Source organism: Hyperolius riggenbachi, chromosome 1, assembly GCF_040937935.1.
Source record: "Hyperolius riggenbachi isolate aHypRig1 chromosome 1, aHypRig1.pri, whole genome shotgun sequence".
Classification (NCBI taxonomy): Eukaryota; Metazoa; Chordata; class Amphibia; order Anura; family Hyperoliidae; genus Hyperolius; species Hyperolius riggenbachi.
In genome coordinates, this window is record NC_090646.1 from 653,668,127 (window position 1) to 653,688,839 (window position 20,713).

The following is a 20,713-nucleotide window of genomic DNA, read 5'->3' on the forward strand; positions in this document are numbered from 1 at the left end:
AACGCTAGCAAAAGCGCTAGCGTTTTGCATTTTATAAGTGTGAATGGGGCCTTAGGGCTGTTTCACACTGCCAGTGATTTTGCAGCGTTTGTGCTGCGACGACCGATGATCGGCAAATCGCTAGTGCCATAGTGCCCTATGAGAGCATTCACACTGCAGCATTTGCAATCGCAACAGCCCTGCTTGCAGTGTTTTGGGAGGGATCGCGAACAACCGTGACTGATTGGGATATTTCTGCACTTTTCATTGTGAAACAGCCTTAAAGGAACCAGTAATGCTACAATCTTATATTCCAGTTCATCATGTGATTGAATTGTATGTGTTTAGAAGCAACTAGCACTGTAGATCGATTTTTTTGTCAGTTGTGAAAGAATTGTAGCACAGTTTGACAATCAATAATTCGCTTTTTCAATCGTAAAAAAATGTATAAATCTATTGTTGAGGAGGGCTTTATCGGGTGCCTCAACCAAGATTCATCTATTGTGTGTACAGACAGGGCCGGGCCGAGGCAGAGGCTGGAGAGGCTCCAGCCTCAGGGTGCAGTGTAGCTGTCATTCCCAATTGTGTTTGAAGCAGAAAGAAATAAGAAAAGGGGATACATGACAGTGACTACAAGCCAGATAACTAGAGATTAAGGTGCCGAGGAGGTTGGGGGCCCTTGGGCACTTATTAGTCTAATAGCAATCAGTGTGTGATGGCTGGGGTAGGAGGGATGGTGGGGCGCACTTTGGTGTCTCAGCCTTGGGTGCTGGAGGACCTTGTCCCGGCTCTGTGTACAGGTAGTCCCCGACTTATGAACGCCCGACTTACGAACGACCCGCCTATACAACCGGCATGGATTCAGTGTTTCCATGGGAACAAGCCCCCCCAAAAAATTTCAAAGTGGACTCATAGATTTTGAGAAAATCGATTTGAAAAAATTAAAAAAAAAATGGCATTTAAACTTGTATAAGCAGGCACAGAGGGCAGAGGTGACACAGAGGGGGACACTGGAGGCACAATGGAGGTACAGGGTACAGAGATGGCACAGAGGGGGACAGTGGAGGCACAGGGGAGCACAGAGGAGGTACAGGGGACAGAGATGGCACAGAGGGGGACACTGGAGGCACAGGGGGCACAGAGGAGGTACAGGGGACATAGATGGCACAGTGTTCTGACTTAAGAACAGATTCAGGTTAAGAACGAACCTACAGTCCCTATCTCGGTCGTTAACCGGGGACTGCCTGTACATAGCTTTAACGAAAATATATATGAGGACAGGCCTAGCGTCTGAGATCACTAGCGCTACCTTCTACCATATTTTTCATGCGTTTAAACCACCTTGTAGAAAATTACAGCCTTCGCGAGTCAAGAATAATCCACCGCTAATCAGGATACTGGAATAATTACAGAGAAACGCCAGCCAACCTCATTATGTCATGTTCCTACCTGGAAGCCGATATTCTGTCACAGGTAGATGGGAGATGGGAGAACGCAGGGTAAAAATACACACTTCATAAAGCAAACTGGAAGCGAAAAAAAAACCCTTAAAATATAATAAATTGTATGCGTAGTGTGGATAATGAATAGAACATTAGAAGCAAAGAAAAGAGTCTCATATTTTTAGTTATAGGGTATTGCACTAGACAGAATCGCATATGCGTTTTCCAAAGCACATAGTGGAAAACACATATATGATTCTGCCTAGTGTGTTCCTACCCATATAGTACTACTCCACGCCAATTAGCGTGAAATCCTGGGGCAGGATTTTGCAATGGATGCGCAAAGCATCTCTCCTTGAATGACGGAACTCCGCTCCGTCATCACTCTCCCAGCGGCGATCGCCATTAGGAGACTTTTAGACGGCGAAACTGCCCTCTATTAACCTTCCTGGCGGTAAGCCTGAGCTGAGCTCGGGCTATGCCGCGCAGGAAGATATCTCAGCCCCTGGTGGGGCGATTTGCTCACTTTAAAATGCTGTACATGCAGCTAGCACTTTGCTAGCTGCGCGTACAGCTCGATCGCCGCCGCTCTGCGGCGATCGCCCGCACGCAGCGGCGCAAGAGGGCCCCCCCCCGCCAGAGCCCTGTGCTGCCCGGACCAATGAGTTCCGGGCAGCGCTATGGGCTGGATCGGAGGCGTCTGACGTCAGGACGTCGGCTGACGTCCATGACGTCATTCCGATCGTCGCCATGGCGACAGGAGAAGCCAAACAGGGGAGCGCGTTATGTACGCGTTCCCGTTTGCTTTTGATGCCGGCGACGATCGCACTAGAGGGACACATGCGCCCTCTAGTGGTGTTTCATGTAGCTACCACTCTGATAGCTTTACATGAAACAAAAAAAAAATTAAAAAAAAAAAAGGATTTTTGCCTAAGTGGCAAAAAAAATTAACCGCCAGGGAGCTTAACACTGTACAGTGTTACGATCTAAGGCAGCGCTTTACTGGGGACAGTCGTGTCACTTGGCTGTCCCCTCCAGAGGCACAAAGGCAATCTGCTATCATGGACTGATGCCTATGACAACCGATCGCTGTCATTGGCTAGCGGGGGAGGGCGGGGTTATTATTAAAAAATAATAAAAAAATATAAATTTATTGTAAAAAAAACCCAAATAAATAAAAATAAATAATCACTCCGGCAGGGATCAGACCCCACTAACAGAAAGCTCTTAAAGGCGGGGGGGAGGGGGGGGATCACTTGTGTGCTGAGTTGTACAGCCCTGCAGCGAGGGCTTAAAGCGGCAGTGCCCTGTTTAGTACAAAAACTGCCTGGTCACTAGGGGGGTTTAAGCCCGTGGTTCTTATAGTCTCTCTTAGCTTTGCAGAACTCAGATACGTTCCTGCAGCCGTTTTCTTCGGAAGATGGGGTTTCACTTGAGCTGTGTGTGTTTTGTTTTGTAGAGACCTCTCGGTAAAGTCGGGGACTCCATCCAGCTTGAAGCGCCGTACTGTATTTAAGGCTCAGACGAAAATAAAGGTAGATGCGGTTTATTGCGAATGGCATGGGACCAAAACTTCTCTTTTCAAGGAAATGTTTTTCTGCTAAAGTACGGATTAATTCAGAGAAGGAAATAAATGCTCTTAAAAAGGTTTCTTTGTTTTTTAATTGATTTGCGCTCCAGGGCATGCCTGAAGGGGAAGGCAGGCGAGGTAATTGTGTTTCTCCTCAATGCCAGTAAGGCTCTCGCAAAGCACCTCTCCCGGCCTATTCCTGGCATCAGGTATAATAAAGACTGGCTAAATCAGGGGCTATGTCTGTGCATTTTGGAATGCCAAATATGAATCCCAAGATACCATCCCACCCTGAATCTTCACTCCTCCCAGGAGACCCTCTTGTCCTTTAGCTAGGTCATCTCCTCTGACTCCTGCATGCAGGATTTCTCACGAGCCTCGCCTCTCTTTTGGAACTCTCTCCCACGGCCTGTTTGTCATGCTCCAAGCCTGGAAATCATGGCTTGGCTTTTAAACAAGCCTATAATTTGCTGTGGGTCACATTGGAGGCTCACTGCTTTATCCTCTACCCCCTGTGTCTCCACCCCACTACCCTCTATATTGTAAGCTCACAAGGGTAGGGACTTTGATTCTTATTTTGCTGTAATTTATCATATGAACACGTACCAGTATTGGAGAAGTCTCAAATCACACATCATCTACCTGTATGTCTGTATTTGTATTACTGGATGTTCTGATTGTACAGAGTTTTGATTTGAACTTCCCATGTATCTATGGTCCCCACTATTTGTTTTGTACAATGTACGGTGCTATGGAAGATGTTGGTGCTATGACAATAAAATAATGATAATAATAATAGGATGAGTCAGGGGTGGAGTGTAGGCAGAGATGGATTAAGATATAATGGGGTCCTTGGCAAGGTAGAGGATTTGGGGCCCCTCTTGTGGTCTTTTTGGTAAGCTGAAGTGGAGAGAGGTCAGAGAAGGTGGCAGGTGGGCCCCTTGACACCCACTGGGCCCCGGGCACCTGCCTAGTTTGCCTGGTTGGTAGATCCTGCTCTGAGATAATGTAGATAATGGTGTAATGACGTAATTGGCTCTGACAGATGTGTGCAATTTATACAGTGCACTCTGATTGGCCTGGACTACAAATCAATCTGGGCGTGTTGTTTTCATTTTTTTTTTAAATAAAAAAAATCACGATCCATGCACAAAAAAAAATCATAATGCCATATTTTGCATAAAACTCAAAAAAAATTTAAAAAAAATTTAAAAATCAAAGGACATGAACGCTAAAAATTGAAAATCGCAGATTCGTGCGTACCAAAAAAAACACAGTAAACCGCATGCAGAATTTGCATGACTTAATGTAAACTTACTTCCATTTTCCAAAAACCTCTATGACATGCTGGGCTATGTAGTCCGCCTCTTGGAAACTCCTTACCCCCCCCCCCCCCCCCGAAGTCTCCCCCCCCCACAGCTCCCGCTTATCTGAGAAATAATATTGCCCGCAGGCGTGTTGAATTGGAAAACAAAAATAAATACTTTCTCGTTTAGAAGAAATTAAAAATGTAATAACTTGGCTGCAGGTGTTTTCAATAAAGCGTTTTACTTCCTCTGCGCCAAGCGCATGGCTATACATTGAGACTGTATGGAAGATCCCTCTGGCTGTCACAGTCTTCATTACATCTGCTTCTCAATAAAGGAAGAGACTGGCAGGAAGGGGCGGGAGGAGCGTACGCACGATATGTATACATGCAGAGTCAGGGGAAACCGCTGCAGGTGCGAGACGAAAGTCGCTCATTATCTAGTGCTAACGGTACGGAAACGCGAGAGGCAAGACGTTACCTCCGCCAGGACTGCGGCGCTCTCTGCTGCTTGCAGGCAAACACCATACAACCTGTTTAAAGAAAGACTCCACCTTCATGCTGAGCAAGGCAGCTAGGAACCTGAAATGGCTCTTCTTTGCAAGCCTGGCCTCTGTACTCTCTTTCAGGGTTCAGACTGCCTAAAAAAATCCCTGTCTTGCTGCACAAGTAATTAACAGCACAGAACAGGAGCCCTTGTTACTTTTTAAAACCTGCACTAGTGGGGCACACACACACACACGCACGCGCATGCACGCACATGCACTGGCCTCAATAGACACTTCACATTATCAAGAAGCATTGGCACATTTTGGGAGATGGTACATACCAGTGTTGTCCAATTTAAAAAATGCTCTAGTTTCCACTTGTAACCTCCTTAGCGGTAACCCCGAGTCAGGCCAGAAATCTGCAAAGCGGTAACCCCAAGCTGGGAGATGAGTAATGCGCAGGGCTGCCGCAAATCTATCTAGCGTTATGATTTTTAGGGTCTAAAAGCGTGTGAAAAAATTGCACCGCTTTTAGACCCTCAAATCCAGAAACAATCATATTGATGTGATAATTTAGCAAACATAGGGAAAGAAACTAAAATGTGTTTTTGCAAACTTCTTTTTTTAGGCACAAGTGGCCTTACTTTTTGTTACAAAAACTCATGCTGCTGTTTTCCAGGTTTCCCCTAAATGGCATTGTAGCGGATTCCTACAGATTTTGGATCCCTAAATACTATTGCAGACATGTCACCCATTTGTGTTTAGTAATGTCGTCCACAGCTCGGTATACATGGCTGTCTGTGTCACTTATTGAACTACAATGAGAAGGTTCCTCATGGGAGTGTCTGCATGGGTGGGGCAAATACTGCTCCACCCCTCCAACACCCAACTCAACCATCATCTTTGTCCAATACTACAACTACAGCATTGCCAAGTGTTCTCTTTCCTGACAAACATCTAGTGAAACGTAAAATGCCTTTGCTGACTTAAGAAAAAAAGAGATTCCTATTTCAAAGGCGCCATACACACACACTAGCTGCATTTTTCAAGAATCACGTCTTTGCGAGAGAAGGCGGAACATCAAGGGAAAGGTTTGATGTAGGAACGATCACAATTACTCACACAAGGTGGTTTTGAAGAGCGCACAACGTCAGATGCAATAGCTATAAATAAAACCATTACAGGAAAATAGGCTTACCTCACCTGCCTCCACTGCTAGGAAACTGCACATCAGTTGTAAGTAAAAAAAAAAACAATAATAATAAAATAAATAAATAAAAGAAAGAGAAAAAAAAGAAAGAAGGCAGAGATCTCTCTTTCGGTCGAGTGCTCTAGTCCACTCTTTGGCAGGTCAGGGCTTATTTCATGATAGGATTAACTAAAACACATGGTTAAATATTTAGAGGCCGTTCGGGTTTTGAGACGGTTTTGTGCAGCGGGCCTTTCTGCATGTTGTTTAAAGAACACTTTGCAGAAGGCTTTGGCTGGGCACGATTCCCATTCTGGGAAGAGGGTGTTTGCACTGCATTAATAGGGTGGATATTATAGCCTGACGCTTCTAGAATACTGAACCGATGCGAAATCCACCGTGTGAAATAGAGGTGATGGATGGGACAGAACTGAGAATATATACATATACATCTCCAAGGAAACTAATGGGTTATTTACCAAACCTGAGCGGAGGTCTACGCTGGTGTACAAACCGTTACACAGAGGTGGGTTTACTGCATTATTCCTGAGCTGCAGAACATACATGATTGCTGTTTGTTTCGGTTTTATCTGAACCTGTTTGGCACCAAATATACTGATCAACCAAAAGCTTTTAATCACATAATATGGCGTAGGCGGAGGAGTATCTACTGGTGCACCAATATGGCCCGTGACATGGGCACCTCTTACATTAAAGAGAATCCAAGGTGATCCTTAAAGGAAAAAATAAGGTTCTCCAGAGGCTTCCCACGTCCTCCTGGAGACCACCGCCACTGCTCGAGACCCTTTTGAAAATGGCGCCTGCGCTACTTTTTATGCATGAACATGATCTTTCTGCACGCACTTGAGTACGGCTGCACCAGTGCAGTAGCACAGAGACGCTCATGGACAGGCAGTTCTGGCTTACTGGTTGTACTCATACAGGCGCACACGGACGTGCTTGTGCATGAACAGGAGCACAGTCTTGATGACTTATTTGATAGCTCTGTGGGATATGTTCCGGAGGTCCAAGTGAGGCAAGGGTGGAAGTCAGGAGGATGTGGGAAGCCTTTTGAGGATCCATCTTCTTAGGTAAGCATCTAATCTTTTTTATTTTACCGTTTCACCGTGCATACACTTTAAAGAACTGGGGGTGCTGCTAAACAGCATCCTTGATTGTTCCTATATATAGTAGATGCCTCCTCCCTCCAATATTGCATCAACCAACTGGGGCTTTGACATGTCTGCAATAGGGGGTTATCACTGAAGGTCAAAAGGGTAATCTATCTGTTAGAAAAGTCTGATGTTCAACAAAGAGAGCCTGCAGCGCAGTTGACATGTAGGAGATTGAAAGTGTCTATTTCCTGATTATCTGTATTTATCAATTGACAAAGTGCTTGTACACAAAGAAACATTGGCTTTACCAATAAAGACAAAACAACAAAACATTTTTTGCCGAAGCTGTACTGTGATGAAAAAAGTAAGACTGGCTTTCTGTGAGGAGATATCACCTCACTTCCTGTTTTGGAGACACCCATAGCTTGCTACAGTGTTGTGGGTGTCACAGGAAAAGGAAGGGAACTCTTCCCAACAAGAATACAGTCACAATTGTATTACCGCTTCTCTCCCTTCCACAACCATCCAAATACTAAAATTATTATTTTGTTTGGAGTAGAATTATATCATCATCAGTACGTGTAGAGTTAATAAATTATACATGGGATCGGGATATAATTTAAGAGAGGGAAAAAAAATCATACTGTAATAAACATGACTAATGCGCTGGACTTTCTAGCCCACCCTTTGCCTGTGAATTCTTTAATTTTGTTTATATTTGAGGAATCAATAAAGTTTATTTAAAAATCAATAAACTTTATTAAAAAGATATATGAACCTCCGGTAGCATTGCCAGCTCGCACTGTATTAAAGCCGTAATTGAGAAATTTTATAAAGGTTATATGAGTTTGTAATGTCACCCTAATGGTTAGAACGCAAAGAGAAAAAAAATTACTCCTTTAAACTTGCAGATTTTAGAGGGTTGGATCGTGAGAGGCCAGGCCACTCTGAGCCCTCGGTGAGGACGGAAGGGCTGCAGAACCGCATGCGCAAAAGAGAATGCGAGGCAGATGGATAGGTGATTTACAACTGAATAGGGAAATCAAACTGACAGCTAGGTCATAGTACCCAAGGTTTGGCTGAGACCACGTTATGCTTATAGTTAATTGATTCCCCAGATAATTAATCACTCTGGTGGTGATAATAGGACCCCGAGAGATGACATTATTTAAGAAAACACAAATTCATTAGAGTAAGGATCATCATCTTCTTGGAGTAAGGTGCAGAATGTAGTAGCATGCCTATTTGTTTTTTGAAGGAATTGTCCACCAATAGATGACGCCACTGACACTGGGGGTCAAGTACACAGCATTCGCATAATTCTGTTTCTGCAACACTTTCAGTGGATCTTCAATGTAGAGTTCCAATTTTGAATGACATCTTAAAGTGTATGGGAGATGAAAGAGGTACAAACATTTAAACTTGCCTGAGGCTGCCTTCAGCCCCCTGTAGGCCATGGGCTCTCTTGACGTCCTCACGGGCTACTCATTTTTCCCACAGTATGGCTTGGTAAATTCCCTGAATGGCCTTGTCGCGCTCAACTACGCATACATGGTTTGCGCCATGCACGCCCCCAAACGTGCTTCAATGTCTGCACATGCCCAGTTGGCTAAGACTAACTGCGCATGTGCAGAACACAGAACGCTTCGGGAGTGTGGCCAAGGGTGAATGCGCCGGGGCCGTGCATAAACAGTAGTCAGCAACTACCGGAGCTGATTTGAGGTAGAATGGAGCGGCCCAGGAGGATGGGGAGGGAGCCCATGGCCTACAAAGAGGGTAAGTATAAATGCTTGTTATTTATTTATTTCAGGTATGTAAACAAAAGCTGGTTGGAAAATTTGAATAGAATGTGCAAATTTTTAATCAACGGGAAACACCAATGGCCATGGGCAAGCAAAATCAGGAAACCGATGACTAGTTATTAGTTGAGAAAACTGCAAAGCAGTTGCTTTGATCTGCCCATACCTAGAGCAGAAACTGGGGAGTTGTTCCAATGATCATCTAATCATTAGAAACAGATGATCACTTTCTGAGGGTGAAACCAACCACTGGCAGACTCCAATGCAAAAAAGCCACATGTTACTCAACCGATCTTAGTCACCCAACGACATTACTGGGAGGGAACCAGTGAACTCAACTAGATTCATCAACAAATGCTTCTGTTTATTGCATTGATAAACAGAAACATCCAATGGTGAATCTGGTGCGTGGCGTTACCATCCTGCTTTGATTTGTATTTAGCCATTTTCTCTACTTTTTTTGAGCATTACATTGGATTTTTGGGAACATTTCTGCTTATCTATCGTGCAAAACTAAATTCCCCTTTCTGTTTCACACATTTTCTAAGGCATTTTTGTAGAAAAAGCCTGACTTGTAACCCAGCACTCTGAGTCCTTTTTTTGATTGCCAACTCATCTAAAATGCAGATATGAAGGCTACTGAAGTAGAAATGGAAATTAAAATTAAATGCAAAGGTCCATGTTCACAAGTTCTAAAAAAAAAAACAAAGTCTATTACTTTACTTTCCATCTATGTTTATGAAGGAGAGTCACACTCAATTGTTTGAGAGAGGGTGGGGGAAAGGGAAAGTCCTTTTCTGATTGCCAACTCTTGTGAAATGCAGATATGAAGGCTATTGAAGTAGAATTGGAAATTAAAATTAAATACAAAAGGTCCATGTACACAAGTTCTAAAAAAACATCCAAAATCTTTTACTTTACGTTCCTTCTATGTTTATAATACAGAACTCCACTAAATTTTTTCGTGAGAGGGTGGGGGAAGGGAAAGTTTACTTTCTTAATCTGTCTAGGTTCTTAATGAAGAGATTGTTTAAGGTGGTTAAAAAAGAAAGTGAAAAGTATGCTTGCTGTCAATCATAAAGAAAGAAATAATTTAATCAAAACAAAAAAAGATTATGCTAACTATTCCAACGAATCCTTTGTTATGGGAAAGAGGTGGAGGTGAGTATATTTTCCTGGACGCGTAGATCTACAGTTGCTGCTGGGAGGAAAGCCATTCCAATCCAGTAGCTATTGGTTAATTAACCATGTGCCAGATAATTGATCAGCAGCTACTGGGTTTGATTGACTCCGTTTCGAGTTGGTGGAGATTTTCACGCTTACTCAAATTTTAAACACATCTCTAACAAAAATGACGATGACTTCAGTTTTCCATCCACATTCCAGGCTTTACCGAAGTAGCTTTTCAATTCAACCTAAAATTAATTATCAACAAGGTCAAGGTTGAAAAAACGGTATATTATTTTGCCGATCCTCCTGAATAAGACCCCCTCCTTGTTGCAAAAAAATATCCTGATGAGGATTATTGTAGACATCTGAGAATGCACAAGCTGATGGAATTGTCAACGTGTTGTCAAATTCTATCCGCCAGACCACATTTTTCGAACGACTGTATGGAGTCAACACCAAGTGACAAATGAATTCAAAAACGTAAATACTTAACCCCCGTGACTGTCACAGGAAATACATATGCATTTTCAGAGATAATCACATCTTAACAAGTCCCGTGTGGCCACACACGCGGGAGGAAGCTCACATAACGCAGCTAATCTATATAGGCATAAAGCAGGCACAACTGCACAGAGGCATGTCACTGCAAACAATATATTGGTTCAGATTTACTAAGGTCTCTCCAGGGACGGCCAGGGATTTACCACGTGGATATCACATGTGATTCACGGACTGCAATTTTTTTTAAATGTCTTGCTTAATGTGGTCATCTGGGTCAGATAGGACTATAGTGCATGAGAGAGCAGTGACATACTTCTCAGCATTCACATTTAGGCCCATATGCAATTCACTTTTTCTCCTAAGTTTACACCTAGAAGCTAATTTTCATCTTCTCTTTAAAATAACATTTCAGGACTTTACAGGTCAAAAAGCGCCCCAAGTAGGCGATAAAGGTTGATAGCCCTTTATCGCCTACTTGGGGCGCTTTTTGACCTGTAAAGTCCTGAAATGTTATTTTGAGTATTTTCTAGCTTGCCGGTAGCTTGAAAGGCATTTTATTCCTATTGTGAGATAATATCACCTAGGAGAAATCTTAAGCTCGGCTCACAGTGGGACATTGCATTGTGATGAGAAGTTTAAGTTGCAACGCAATATTACAACGTAACTCAACAAAAAACTGCATTATGGGGGCATAAAGTAGGTACAGTAAAGCCTATAGTCAATGAAAAGTATGCTTTCCTGTACCTGGTAACGTGTATTTAGAGGTAATGCACAACAGCAGTGAGTTAAAATAAGGCTGCAATGTGACGCTAAAGTCGCACTGTGAGCATCACATAGACTTTTAATTGCATTGCGGTAAGCTGCATTATAAGACTTTATAACGCAGCCCGCAACGTCCTACTGTGAACCTAGCCTTCGGAGAAAAAGTGAATTGTGTATGGACCCTTAGCCCATATTCAATTAACCTTTTTTTCTGAATTTGCACCTAGGAGATAATTTTTCATTTTGTATTTAAAATATTTTTGTCAGCACTTTGCAATTGCAAACAGTCAAGGTGACGGGGTACTCATCCACCCAGGCTTCACACACCTGGTCCGCCGGTGCACAATTAATTCACCAACCCACATAAGTAGACAATATAGAAAGGATTGAGGTCGGCACTCATAAGGCGATAATAAACTTGCGCTTATTTAGTAGGTAGGAAAACACCACATATTTCGGGGGAGACCCCCTTCCTCAAGTGAAGGGGGTCTACCCCAAAACATGTCCTGTTTTGCTACCTACTAAATAAACGCAAGTTTATTATCGCCTTTTGAGTGCCGACCTTAATTATTGCTATACTGAGCACTTTGCAGTTGTACAACTACCAAAAATAGGTGAAAAGGTACTCTCAAAATGCTTTTGAGTAATTTCTTGCTTGCTGGTGGTTCAAAGGTCATTTTATTTACAAGTTGTGAAAATATCTCAGGTGACAAAGTTAATTGCATATGGACTCTTGTCATATAAATGTCTTTAAACCACCAGCGGCAGTACGCAAGAAAATACTCCGAATCATTTTGACAGTTCTTTTTCACCAACCTGTGGGTACTTTTTTCAATTGTAAAATTCTGAAAATGTATTTTAACCACTTGAGGACCCACCCTTTACCCCCCCTTAAGGACCAGCGTTGTTATTTGTGATCTGTGCTGGGTGGGCTCTACAGCCCCCAGCACAGATCAGGGTGCATCCAGAGCGATCAGATCGCCCCCCTTTTTCCCCCACTATGGGGATGATGTGCTGGGGGGGTCTGATCGCTCCTGCCTGCCGGTGTTGCGGGGGGGGGGGGGGGCACCTCAAAGCTCCCCTCCGCGGTGAAATCCCCCCCCCTCCCTCTCCTACCTGGCCCCCCTGGTGTTCCGGGCTGCACAGGACGCTATCCATCCTGTGCAGCCAGTAACAGGACGTCCCCTGTCACATGGCGGCCAACCCCCGGCCGCTGATTGGCCGGGGATCGCCGATCTGCCTTACGGCGCTGCTGCGCAGCAGCGCCGTACAATGTAAACAAAGCGGATTATTTCCGCTTGTGTTTACATTTAGCCTGCGAGCCGCCATCGGCGGCCCGCAGGCTATTCACGGAGCCCCCCGCCATGAATTGACAGGAAGCAGCCGCTCGCACGAGCGGCTGCTTCCTGATTAATCAGCCTGCAGCTGGCGACGCAGTACTGCGTCGCTGGTCCTGCAGCTGCCACTTTGCCGACGCGCGGTATGAGTGCGCGGTCGGCAAGTGGTTAAGTAGAAGATGAAAATTGTCTCCTAAGAGATAACTCTCGAGAAATAAAAAAAGGTTAATTGCATATGGGCTTGGCCTCTTATTCACTTCACTTTTCTCCTACATTTTCTCATAAGTTATATTTTCACATTAAATCGCTTTTTAAGCCACAAGCAAGCAAGGAAATACCGTCTCATCTACTTTTTGGTACTTTTGCAATAGCAGAGTGTTGAGAAGTTATTTTAAACAGAAGATGAAAAATTAGCTCCTAGGAGAAAACTTAATTGCATATGGGCTCTGGTGTGAAATGCCCTAAGTGAGGTTAGAAAATACAAGCCACACAATAGTAGACATCTTAATCAATCTGGCCCAAGTTTGTAGGACCATTTATGGTTTCTCCCCTCAGGGATCACTATTGCGATCCCATTACCATTGAATTAGCTAATGCAAGGGCCAATGATGAATGCCAGTACATTGTGAATAAGGAACCCATTGGTTGTGGAGTTTTCACTTGCAAATGATTGAATATAAAGACCAACGGATGCTTGAATATGAACTCTGACTCAACACTGAAGGAAACAAGAGAATACACAACATTTTAAAACCTAAAAACACTCCACAAGTATTACGCCGACGGTCAATGAGATGCCAATAATTTCACGTTGATGTAACTTTATGCTAACTGTATACAAATGTTTGCATTTAAGTGAAACAGCTTGCAACAACATAGAATTATTAGCCTCTTATTGACCATTCCTACTCATTCTTTAAAGAAGGACTATCACTGATGTTGATTGGATCACAAGAAAATATCAATGTGTACCCAGTCTTTTCACATTTCCCCCCTAAACCTTGATTTACAAGAACATTGTTTTATAGACAAAGAAGCCTTCAGCATTCATGAGTTGGATAAATATGCTTCACAAACTAAAGAGTTTTGAGCACCACTGGATTTAACGAATGACGGTAGATGATGTAACGTAGTGGAGGAGTCCTAACAGAGACTTGTATATAATGGAAAATTAGCCTCCTTGTCCGACAGTTCAGCTTGCTTACCCTTCGATTTTTAGGAACATTCAGACACAGGAGAACATGCCCAAAATGTCACTCAGTATAAACATTGAGATTACAAATATACCATATACTTAACGTCTGAATTTGTCTGGTCTACTGGGAGATTCGGTATGGATACTTTAAAGCATGCTCACCACGATTAAAAGATAAGTACAGTAAATAAAGATAACGTCTTGTAAAATCGGACAGTGCTGCATCAATAACGAGATGAACAGGACTTGCCTTGCTCCTACATACCACTAGAGGTCACTGCTCAGAGAGAGGAGACAGTCTCTGTTATTCTGAATGAGTGGTCTGTCTACCTTCTTCTAGCAAAGGTACAAGTGGAACATAGCAGCAGATGGGAACAGAAGGAGACTGTTGCTAGCAGTTAGGTTGTAGTCTGTGATAATTGCTACTTGGGTATCAACTGTGCTATTCATATTTCCAAAATGGCTGGCATTGAAATTGTACAATATGAAAGAGGCATATAAGGCACCTCTTGTTCCATCATACACCATTAAAGAGAGTGAAGTTACAATCATTAGCGATATCTTTTATCGGCTCTACAAAGTTGATTCTGCCATCGTTGGCTTTGGTAAATTATAACCACATGCTTCATCCAATCAATAAAACTTAAGAAAAATGATATCTGATGTCTGGTAACATAACTGTTTTTACGCGCAGGGAACATATAATAATGTATTTTGATAGACGTAGGAATCTCTGGAGACCACCCAAACTGATACACTTAGAACTCATGGAAGTTTCACCATTATTCTCACCCATTTCCATTAAGATCCACCCCTCTGACAATACATCATTTGTGAATGTCCCAACAGCAGAAACGTTTTGGTCATGTCAACTTTATTAAAAATGAATCAACAAAACAGATGCAAGCAACAACATGGATTATGAAGTTTATGCCATTGTTATTCAATATTGCAGTAAACATCTTCACATCTTTTACATGAATTATAATTAGTTCAACAACTCTTTATAACAAATTAATTCTTAATACATTTGTATAATTTTTACTTCTCATAACAGTAATGTCAACTTTTCAAGCTAAGCTTTTCAACTTGTCTAGAGTTTACCGGTCAAAAATCAAAACTACCAACGTACGAATCTAAATATAACTTCTCAAAGCTTCTTGGGTGACTTGCTATTCATATTACTTAATGGGAAACAGATTACAAAGGGTCATGGAGATAGCTGAATCACAGGACACTACATTAACCAATCATCTTCCAGTTGACCACTCAGACCGGTGAAAGTCGCTTAGGTGGGCTGACGTACTTTATGATTGACTCTAAGGCTTGGTTTACAATAGCTTTTGCCAACGGAACCGGCCGTACGGTTCTGTTGTCGATTCCGCTGAACGTAAAAAAAAAATTCCGCAGGACCTAATTTTCCAGACCGTTTTGCTCAGCGGAATGGAAACGGTAGGTTTAGCAGGACAATAGTAGCCCATGGAAAACGGATGTTTTACAGCACACTGGCTGTAAAAACAGACCATTTTCCAGGATCCAGATGGCCAGCTCCGTACGGCCGGCTCCGCAAAAAAACGCAGATGTGAACCGGACCTAAGCCTGAATTTCTAAGTTGAAAACTCTTGACATCATGGCCCATATTCAATTCACCTTTTCCCCTAAGTTTTCTCCTTGGAGGTAATTGTTAATATCCAGTTTAAACTGACTTTTGAATACTCTGCAACTGAAACCAGTACCACCAGAAAGTAGGTGAAAAATACTTTTGAAAATTATTCTGAGTAGTTTCTTGCTTGCTGGTGTCTTAACATGCATTTTATTGATAAGGTGTTAAAATATCACCTAGGAGAAAACTTAGGAGAAAAAATTAGTTGAATAAGGCCCTATGTATGAAGTGTCTTATCTCAAAAGAGCTTCTGCTCTTTCTTATCAACCAATCCGCTTTTCCCAATACGGTTACCGTATGTCATGGAAATACTGAATGGTTGTTAGAAATAGAGTAGTAAACATTTTAAATCAGATCCTTCATAAATGCCAAAGGTTGGTTTGTTTTACGCCCATAACGTCAAACCACTATTAGAACCACAACCTCTACCATAAGTCTCAAATGCCTTTAAAATGTCATCTACATATGAACTTAACTTAAGAAAACAACCTTAAATCAGTCAGTAAGACAGCAACCAAGAGGAACAAGACCAAGTAGAAAAAATCAGTACAATGACTAAGCTAATCTTCGGGTCATCAAACCTATTTTCTTCTACCTATACATACTAGACCAGGCATGGTCAAACTTGGCCCTCCAGCTGTTAAGGAAAAACAAGTCCCACAATGCATTGCAGGAGTCTGCCACAGTCATGACTCATAAAGGCAAATGCATTGAGACTTGTAGTTGCGTAACAGCTGGAGGGCCGAGTTTGCCCATGCCTGTACTAGACAGACCTACGGCAAAGGAATCATTGAAGACATCAACCCATCCACAACTATTAGTATCCAACCACAACCAAATTTTATCTAGAACACAGTCAACCAATATTAATATATTACTTCAATTTAAACTTCATAGGTTACTTTTGACTGTAGTGGTCAACAATGGGTTGGGCAACATGTGCAACCAAACCATTAAAAACCACCCATGTCACTTTGATAAATCATGTAATGAATCATAAAATGAAAAGAATATGGAGGTTGCCATCGTGTTCCCTTTTAAAGGCCAATCGCCTGTAACAACATACATCTAGTAAGCTCAGATTTCGATCAGGACACCCGGGCTGCATGCTTTTGCTTCATGGTATGGGTCAGCTCAGCAGCCAATCAGGTGTTAGAGGTTGAGGATCATCGCAGGTAGATCACTTTTTTCATAGGGTTAAAAAGCACCTCCATATTCTTCCCCCTACAGAAGATAATGACAATACAACAATGGGATCTGTAATCCAGAATACCTTTACCCAGGACATTTTCAGTAACCTCCCCTTAGAATGCATGAGCATATGTCTGTGAGCGTAGGTGGATTTTACTGAATTTCTTCATAGTGATAGGTGTGTAGGTGTACTAGACTGGCTATAAAAAGCATTGCTGGCCTACAAAACAAGCCAAGACCTGTCTAGCAAGATAACAATGGGCATCACATTGGTAGGCATGACTTTTTTAAAAAAAGGACTACAAACTTTACTACTGCGCTAAAAAAAATCTTAGCAATTATTTGACCTTCCTTCTGAGATTCATATAAGTCAGGGGTGTCCACACTTTTTAGGCCAAAGGCCATATCACTGATCTTGAGTGCTAGGAGGTGCAAACTAGTGAAACTAAACACAATTTTTGCTGATTGCTGTTAGGTACACTATGTCTGTAACATTTTGTCAAATAAAACATATTCATGGGAAATAACCCATATACCATGTGCAGTTAGCATAGTGGCGGCTGCTAATCAGTGGCTGCTACTGCTACAGTGGTGGCTGATAACCTACCGGCAAACAAAGGGATAGGCAGAGTGATGACACAAGCTGGCCCCAGCATGTGGCACCGTAGCTACGACCTGCATGGAATTAACATTGTAGAGAGCTTTGGGGGCCATCAGAAAAGGCTTGGTGGGCCGCACTAGACCTCCAGACCGGGCTTTGGACATACCTGAAGTAACAAGATAATGTCTCCCATTAAGTAATAAAGGACCAAGAAGACTTTTCTTTTTTTCATTAATTATCATCTCCCCATTAAAATTATCATCACACATCTGGCTATTACTGGGGCATTTAATTGCCTATACTTGGGTGGGCACGTGAGGGGGGGGGGGGTGGCATACTTTTTAATGTCTGCTTCTAGCACATTTACGTGTGGGGCAGGGCACTGGGCCACAGATAAACATTACCTGCTATGGGTACCCAGTTTACCTTCTTAGCTCCTACAATGCTGCAACCTGTTGTCAAAGGGACCCTTTTAATTATATTTATATATCTACTACACTATTGTATCACCAGCTGTTATAAAACAAATGCAGATATTTATCATGTACCCGCTGGTTCTTGTAAACACACTTTAGGTACCCCTTTGTCATTCACACATGTATTTGTTTTGTATTTGGTTGTATTTATAAGTTAAATTCCAACCATTATTATCGTTTGTAAATAACTAAAAACACGTATGTGTTTTATGTATTTATGATATTACTTATGGAAACACTGTACTGCTGTAATGAGGGTTGGTTATCAGGCAGGAACAGCTCCTGAAGAGGATCCCTGGGGTTCTTGTACCATGTGGACCTTGAAAGTAGACTTCCTGATAAAGATGGAATTTTTAAAAATGGTTTGAAAAAAAAATAGTTTAGGTGTGTGGTTACAATTCTTCATATAAAGATGGCCTCGATTCATCATTGTCTTTGAGATAACTTTTTCCAGTTTGTTAAATTACCGAATTTGAAAGTTTATCGATTTCTAGTTGTATTCATCAAGGTTTTTCCGCATTCGGGGTGAATTCGATAATATATATATATATATATCGCTAAATATAATCGATAACAATTTGGTAACCATTCGGTAACGTGTCGATATTTCCATTTTCCAGCGGTAATTTAAAACAAGGCCATAAGATTCCCATGGGATTGTGGGTAAAAGGCAGTTCTTTGAACACCACGTAGCAACATTCTGAATAGGGCTTAACACCTGGTCCAGGATTCTGGAAGTGGCTTGGAACAATCCCACAATTTTGCCAGCTGCGGCTTGATAGGAGCCTTTTCTAAAAAAATATAGTGCAACTTGCAATTTAGTTAACCCTGCCACTGCCTGTGTTCTCTTACAAGATGATTGAAGAGAAATGCAGATGTCCTGTTATAGCAAATAAATCTATTCTCTTGCAAATTGATATAGTTCTAGACCTTATTCTTGCCCTTCTGCGCCTTTAAATCACTCTCAGCTGATACATAACCACTTAAAATTGCTCCATCTTCTCTGTCAGCAATGATCTGTCAGGAATAACGACAGAGCAGTGAAGGAGATAACCAATCCTAAATGTAACGCTAAACCACGCCCACTTTCATTTTCATGAATTGCACTTTCTTCCATTTTAACGTATCACTAACGAATGATTACCGAATTATTACCGAATGCTCGCTAATGGCTGTAGATAAATTTGATGAATCCTGAAATCAACATAACGAATTCGGTATTTTACCGAACTGTCGTTAACCAATTTGATAAGTCTTGATGAATCGAGGTCAAAGTTCCAATGGCACGCTAAGAGCAACCAGCACTGTAACTGTGTGAACAACAGGATGAAAAGGCGCCCATAAAATGATAAAATGAATTAAAAACAATAAAATAAATAAAGTTTGAGGTGGCTTACCTCAATTAAGACAAATTCATATAAAAATGAACTTCAATAGCACTGACAACGCATTTCGTGGGTTCCTGCCCACTTCCTCAGACCAAATACATTGCCTCACTGTGTTAAGAGCCAAGGTTTGAGTACCTTGTAACTATGTGGTGCAGATCCATGACAGATGGGGCCATGCGTCCTAGGACTCTGGTGGCTCTGGTGTGAATCTCTCGATGGACGCTACATAGTGTAGATATGTTAGCCAACAGAACTTTGAGTGCAGTTCTGAGTGATGAGGATTGCTTGGTACCATGTATAGTGTGAAAAAAAAACCTGTGTTAACCAACCCCCTTATTCTAAGTATTATGAACAGCAAATCCCATGGTTGTACCAATGTAATGATCAGCATATCCCACTGTAGATCCCATCAGTGCAACAATGATAGGGTCCAACCAGTTACAGCAGATCCTATTGTTGCATCAATGCCAGGATCAGCTTGTCATAACTGACTCCATCCCGGCACCAATGCCATGGTCTGCTTATCATAACTGACTCCATACCGGCACCAATGCCATGGTGAACTTGTCCTAACTGACTCCATATCAGCACCAATGCCAGGGTCAGCTAGTCATAACTGACTCCATACCGGCCCCAATGCCAGGGTCAGCTAGTCATAACTAACTCCATACCGGCACCAATGCCAGGGTCAGCTTGTCATAACTGACACTAATCCGGCACTAATGCCAGGGTCAGATTGTCATAACTGACTCCATGCCGGCACCAATGCCAGGTACAGTTTGTCCTCTGATATGGTATACATTGTCTAGCGTTCATAGTAAGAGACTGTGACCTACCCCAGGAAGAGTCTTCTGTTCATGCAGGGCACTCTGGGCTTTCAGGGCAGACTCTCGTTCACAGTATGTAAGGAAGGCGCAGCCTGAAAGAAAGAAAAATTACAACAATCCATTAAAGTTTCAGAAATGTCAATAAGAATAAATACATACAGTAAATAAAAACAGTCCTGCCATTAACTGTGTCTGAGTGGAACTCACAATGTTACCTTTACCGTAGTCTTAAACTGTGTACACATGCTAGATAAAGGCGGCCAATAACAACCGCCTCTACGGATAATTCGGCATGTGTACAGCAGCCCCCTACCAGTAACCGCCACTCGCCCAACAATCTGTCAGGCAAATCAACTCAGCCGAGTGACTGCCGATGCCTTTGTTGGTGGCGCTTGCCCTGCCTACCTTGTGATGTCATATTGCTAACTAATGCATACATGCCGCCGGGAAATTTGGGTGCAGGGTAAAGCTGAAAAATGGCTCACCCTCCTATTGCAAATTTTTCAGCGGTGTTAATTACTACTACCCCTCCACGCTGCCATGGACTGAGGGGTAAGATGCAATTTGGCTATTGCTGGTGGCAGAATTGTACTGTTTGTTTTTTTTGTTTTTTTATGTATTTGGGCTCCGTCTTTTTCTGGCACTCAAATTACCCTCTGAGCACAGCTATAGCTGAAATTCACTTTACAGCCTATGGTGGCGCCCAAATATCCA

At 42.4% G+C, this 20,713-nt stretch overlaps 1 protein-coding gene across 23 annotated transcripts in view; it reads right to left on the reverse strand.

The window, feature by feature from the left end:
- Window positions 1–20,713, reverse strand: part of CELF4 (CUGBP Elav-like family member 4) — a 1,336,489-nt gene that overhangs the window by 1,014,624 nt on the left and 301,152 nt on the right. For all 23 annotated transcript variants that reach the window (XM_068252050.1, XM_068252041.1, XM_068252032.1 and 20 more), the window contains exon 2: window positions 20,009–20,091. In XM_068252050.1, coding sequence (XP_068108151.1) covers window positions 20,009–20,091 — 83 coding nt within the window. The remainder of the gene's footprint in view (window positions 1–20,008; window positions 20,092–20,713) is intronic.